Source organism: Ixodes scapularis, unplaced genomic scaffold (genome assembly GCF_016920785.2).
Source record: "Ixodes scapularis isolate PalLabHiFi unplaced genomic scaffold, ASM1692078v2 PGA_scaffold9__187_contigs__length_104089568, whole genome shotgun sequence".
Taxonomy (NCBI): Eukaryota; Metazoa; Arthropoda; class Arachnida; order Ixodida; family Ixodidae; genus Ixodes; species Ixodes scapularis.
Genome location: NW_024609884.1, coordinates 21,699,853 through 21,705,191, shown reverse-complemented (window position 1 = coordinate 21,705,191; position 5,339 = coordinate 21,699,853). Strand labels below are relative to the sequence as shown.

The following is a 5,339-nucleotide window of genomic DNA, read 5'->3' as shown; positions in this document are numbered from 1 at the left end:
TGATGATGATAGCGCGACCGTAGCGCCACCTCTAGGTCGATCTCGAGGCGAATAGACACTGATCTCTGCAGAGCTAACAGTATTAAAAAAAATAATTTATCCTCTTTTTTTTTTTTTTTTTTACAGCAATTGCAATACAAATTTGGACTCAGTTTTGCGTAAAAGCCTCAGGATTTGGTACGGTCACGTGTCTAGTGGTCAAAATTGCACAACATGGCGGCAGACAAAGGGGGCCACTTTTGCCTGGTGGACGGGATACCTGCTCATCGCTCTAAGCCCCTCTACCTCGTTAGCGTCACGGCGCCGTTTCTTTCACTCTGGAAGTGGGCCACGAGGCGGGCGTCACTGCAAGGCTCGCCCGCCTCGCGCCTCGGGCCTCGGGCCGGTCGGAACTTCGGAAGGCCTCCTCAGGCTGGATCTGGCCCGCGGGTCGGAGGTGTGGAGACCCCTGTGCTCAACTAATCAAGCACAGAGGATGCCCCGTGACTTCGTCTTTTAGTTTGAGTGTTTAAGCCTTCGACTGTGCTCTGACCTAAGGTGAAATTAAGTACACGATGAGTATAGGGACGCTGTCAAATACATATTTGTACCGTTTGTACCGCGGCGCAATTCTTAGCGAAAAATGCCTGGCGCAAGATGTAGCAGACTCATTCGTGGCGCAGTTTGGCGCAAAGGCGCAGCAATTCCATCGCAGCGTTACAGTTACCGATAAAAGCAATGCACGATACTTTTGCGTCACATTTTTTATTCATAAAATAAAACTTTTTACTGTTTTGACGTTATGCCATTGCAGAAACGTAACCTTATCTATTTTACGGTTACATCTGAATACTTACGAGGAAAAAGGCGAAGAACACGGCAAACGCAAGAATTCACATGACTTGGAGCCCAACGTTATTGAAGCCTAGAATCACGAAGAATATTAAGTGAAACTTTTTTGAAGTCTTGGGAAGAAGACGTAACGGGTGACGTAACTACGTTAGCCGTTACTCGGAGTAAGCAACGTAAGTACCTTATGCGTTACTGCCGGGAAGAAAAGAAGTGACGAGTGCGTGTAACCCGTCACCGCCAACAATGCAGTACGACCGAGCTGCACATCGTAAAATATAACTTCAATTATATCGTCTTTTCGAATGTACGGATTCAAATGTCCAAGCCATATATCTCAACTGATTTTAATTGGACGCATTAGACCATTCATTGGGCTCTTCGTGCGAAAAAAAGTTTCCGTTTTGAGAAAAGCTTTTGAAATTTCTACTTTGTTTTCTCTTGTATCCAAAGCTGTTTCATCATCTCTTTACTTGACTATAACGATATTGTACTTGTTGCACATGTATTTGTTTAAGGTTTCACTTTATATATAATTTATGCCATAAGATTTAACTTAACAAAAGTTATCATCGAAACCAGGTAAATAATCCTTCAAAGAACCAAATTCTGAATTAAAAAGAAAACAGCATGTTTTAATGAACTCTTAACGTATAATTGTAATAACCCACTTTTTGTGACAAAGTAATTCAAATTGTAATTAAATAATTTTTGAGAAATATGTAGTTGTAACTGTAATTAAGTTACAATTTCGAACTAATTTAATCGGGTATGCTTGAGGGAGGACCGCCACTACAGTTGCCGCCGCGGCCGCAGCAGACGACAAAAGGCTGCGAGCGTTGCCAACTGCTACTTGTCATCACACACACACACACGCAAAAATAAAAAAAAAGTTCTGATGTTAAATAATACAATTTTACTTTCTTTTTATTTTAGTAATATAGCATCTATCAGGTATTATTGCACGGTTTCAACACGAAACCAATTTTGCGATCATCCGACTTGAGATCCGATATTACACGCTAACGACAGACTAGCCACAGTCATAGCCTGGCCATATGTAGCAATTTTGCGCGAGTTTTTCGCTTCCACGCTTATGCAACAGTTTTTAGTTTACCGAGCGTACTCAGCTTAGAAATATGTATGCAGATTTACCACCGGAGGTGCGATATATCTGATATCTGGAGTGCTTTCCTTTTTGGCGTTGGTACCATGTCCACCGCCGACCTTGAATCTGGGAGCACTGTCGGCACTGTGGTCTGGGAGGTCTTATCTGTGGACCATGCTCGACCTCTACACTTTTCTTTTGACTGCTGCTTATGTTCAGAAAACACGTGAAAGGTGTCCTTCCAAAGCGCCAGTGCGAATCGCCTTAGAGCGATTCGCATTTCGGCGGAATGGGCACAAAGTCATTTTAAATCTTGTTAAATTCAATTACCTCGCAATGACGTTACGCGACGCAATGTTTTCTGGTGTCTTAATCTTTATTGCTATTTCGTTGGGATCAGTTCGTTCTCAACTAAATGGTTCAGAAACCCCGATCTAATATTTCGCTGTTGATCTTGAAACGCATATTTTCCGGTCTCGTTTGTAGTTTAAGGTACTCTCGTGGCAAAGCTGGAACTTTTTGTTGCCACTGGTCTGCTCAGGCATTCTGCGTGTGTCTTGGCTAGATTGACTGAACCGTTATTGTCACCTTGTCTTGATGTTTTTCCATAATCCTTTTTGAAGTCTGACTTTGCTGTACTTTCTTCTACCTGGTCAGGACTCTGTATTCTGCTTATCCACAGTACGAAGTATGTTATGTCGAGCTCTAAACCTTTGGGAGAATCCTGAAACCAGTGAAACCTTGTAGAGCATTCATTATTTACGTATATGCCAAAGCCATATCGCTTTCTGTCTGAACGTTACTCGGGTGTTTAGCCTGCAGTCCCGTGTGTTGGCATATTCTCCAGCTTGAATCATACTTGTATTAATGAAATACTGATATCAGGTTTTGTTGTGCTCTTTGCTTATATAGATCCTCTGCCAGATCTTCATGAAACTTGGTCTTGCAGACAGGCTTTCAGCAGGATTGGTCTGCAAGAATTGGTATCGATCAGCGGCTGACGGCAACGTCTACAAAGATACTACGGTGGTACTCGCTTACGACGTCAGCCATCGCATGGAAATTCTTAAAAAATCGTTACGAACGGTCCCAGACTTGCGCGTGGCTGGTAGCATCCCTTTTAAGGGAGATATTGAGTTCTGGAAGCTAATAGGACCTAAATTGAACAAGTTGGAGTTCAACTTCTGCGATATTTGTGAGAGCGAGCTCGTGACTGTGCTCCAGAATTGTTCAAACCTCGAACATTTGGCGATTACATTCTGCAGTGTCTTTTTATCAGGCACCCTTCCAGAGATTGACAAAAATAAGAGCAGACTGAGCACTGCATTGGCTTGCGTCAAGACACTCAACTTATCTGGAAACCGATCCCTTAGCGATGCAGCATTCAGACAAATGGTCAGCATCGTGGGCAGCCTCGACACTCTGGAATTGTCTAAATGTTCAGTCAGCTTTCAGAAGGTAGTTGAGCGGCGATTTTATGCACGTGATACTACTCCAAGCCCATTGGTACTCACATTCCAGAGCATTATCCGAACCCTCCGAGCAAACAAGGTGCGCCTCAAGGCGATTAGGCTCTCGCGCACCGATGTGGACAACACCAGCTTGAAGGAGCTCGTAACTGCCTACTCGCAAACACTGTCAAAGCTAGATATCTCGAACTGTGCTCAACTGGGCTTCCAAGGCATCTTGTCTATCTGCCAGAAAGTGCCGGGGCTCACTTGTCTCAACCTCGACCAGAACATGGAAATGGGCGACCATTGTCTGGCAGCCATTTGCTCCAACCTCCCAATGCTCCAGGAGCTGCGACTGTCTCGTTGGACCAAGCTGACGGATGGCGCCGCTCGTCAGTTGGCCCACCTGAGGAAGCTGCGGTGTCTGGACCTCTCTTTCTGCCCCAACGTGAGCCCGGATGCACTTGTGCAGGCTTTGTGCTCTGACTCACGTCCAACCATGCGGGAGCTCAACCTCAGCTGCTGCCGGGTCAGTGACTCCCTGATGACCGCTCTAGCCGATACCATGGCACACCTGACTGCCCTCGACGTGTCTAGCAGTGGCCTGACAGACGAGGGTGCACGCGCCATCCACCGTCTGAGGCGTCTCAGAGTCCTGAACATGAGCTCCTGCGACAAGATCACCGACGGGGCTCTGTGCGAGCTCGCTCCTGCACAGGCTGATGTCTGCTCTTCTTTGGCACACCTTACACAACTGAAGGAGCTCAAACTCGCCGGTTGTGTACAGCTGACTGACCGTGGCATCCTGAATGCCATTGCATTTCGGGAGCTCCAATGTCTAGACCTGAAGATGTGCCACAACCTGACTGATCTGGGAATGGAACACATCGCTTTGAGCAACCCCAGTCTGCAAGAACTAACGCTGCATGGATGCACGCAGGTAGGTGCGAGGGAGGGGAAGACTTGTTATTTGGGAGACACTAAACTTACCACCCGACATACGATGGCACCAGGTGGTCGATGTATATCAACGGCATCCTAATTGCCCTCCCCGTTCAAGACATTTGCTTTGGTTCATATTGCAAGAGACTGGAACACTCGTATCATCTTTTAACTTTCAGAATGCATTTGCAGTAAAAGCTGTGTAGAATAATTCACTGTTAATGGTGCTAGTGTGCACACATATGGCACTATGTGAAGGTTGTATATACTTAATCTGTCATACCAATTTCTCCAGGGTGTTGACGGTATATGTACCTACTTGCAGCATTATGTACAACTCCAAGGTTGGCCATGACCTTATTGCAGTAAACCACTCATTGGTTTACCCTCCATGTGTATTTACTGTGTACTTTATGTCCACTTTTAGTACACATTGTACAAACCAATCTTATTTAGAAACTGAAGAGTTTATGTATCCAGTTTCTTTTTTTATCTTGTGCAGTTGACGGACAAGTCTGTGGCCTTGGCACTTCATCAACTGTCACGGCTGGACTCGCTCGTTCTCAATGGATGCACCGGCCTTACAGACAAAATACTGGAGCATGTGGCACAGTGCCACACACTGAAGCGCATCGACATCTCAAACTGCATTAGGACGGAGCAGGCTGTTGACCAGCTTGCTTCCCAGCGGGATGATCTGAACATTTTCTGCAGGTTTTTTCAATTACATTGATAAAAGGTGCATTGCTCATTTGTTCTCCTATCTGCCATATTTGGGGACAACCTTCTGTGGCATTTTCAAAGAGAGGAGGGGTGCATGTGCGCAGGTTGAATTGGTGCCCAATGTTGCAAGCACATGCATTCCTCAGAGTATAGAAATGGTGGGACATACAATTGTTATCTTTGTACTTAATCCATGTCGGAAGATCAAAAGAGCTTACTCACGTTGGTGAAAGGAAATAAAATTAATGTTTAATTTTTAGTATGGTTGGGGTGGCCATGCAGGCTTA

General features: G+C 45.3%; 1 protein-coding gene across 1 annotated transcript; it reads left to right on the top strand.

The window, feature by feature from the left end:
• The first annotated feature begins 1,867 nt into the window (after window positions 1-1,867).
• On the top strand, window positions 1,868-5,339 carry LOC8052406 (dynein regulatory complex subunit 6). Its single transcript, XM_029993933.3, has 3 exons — window positions 1,868-1,991; window positions 2,849-4,327; window positions 4,832-5,339. The coding sequence occupies exons 1-3, from the start codon at window positions 1,968-1,970 to the stop codon at window positions 5,060-5,062; spliced, it is 1,734 nt and encodes a 577-aa protein (XP_029849793.2). The 5' UTR covers window positions 1,868-1,967; the 3' UTR covers window positions 5,063-5,339.

Excerpts from the sequence above, each read along its gene's own strand:
- LOC8052406 (XM_029993933.3), top strand. The coding sequence starts at position 1,968 with ATGTATGCAGATTTACCACCGGAG. Across the intron at positions 1,992-2,848 it reads ATGCAGATTTACCACCGGAG|ATCCTCTGCCAGATCTTCAT; the intron begins GTGCGATATATC and ends TTGCTTATATAG. Across the intron at positions 4,328-4,831 it reads CGCTGCATGGATGCACGCAG|TTGACGGACAAGTCTGTGGC; the intron begins GTAGGTGCGAGG and ends TATCTTGTGCAG.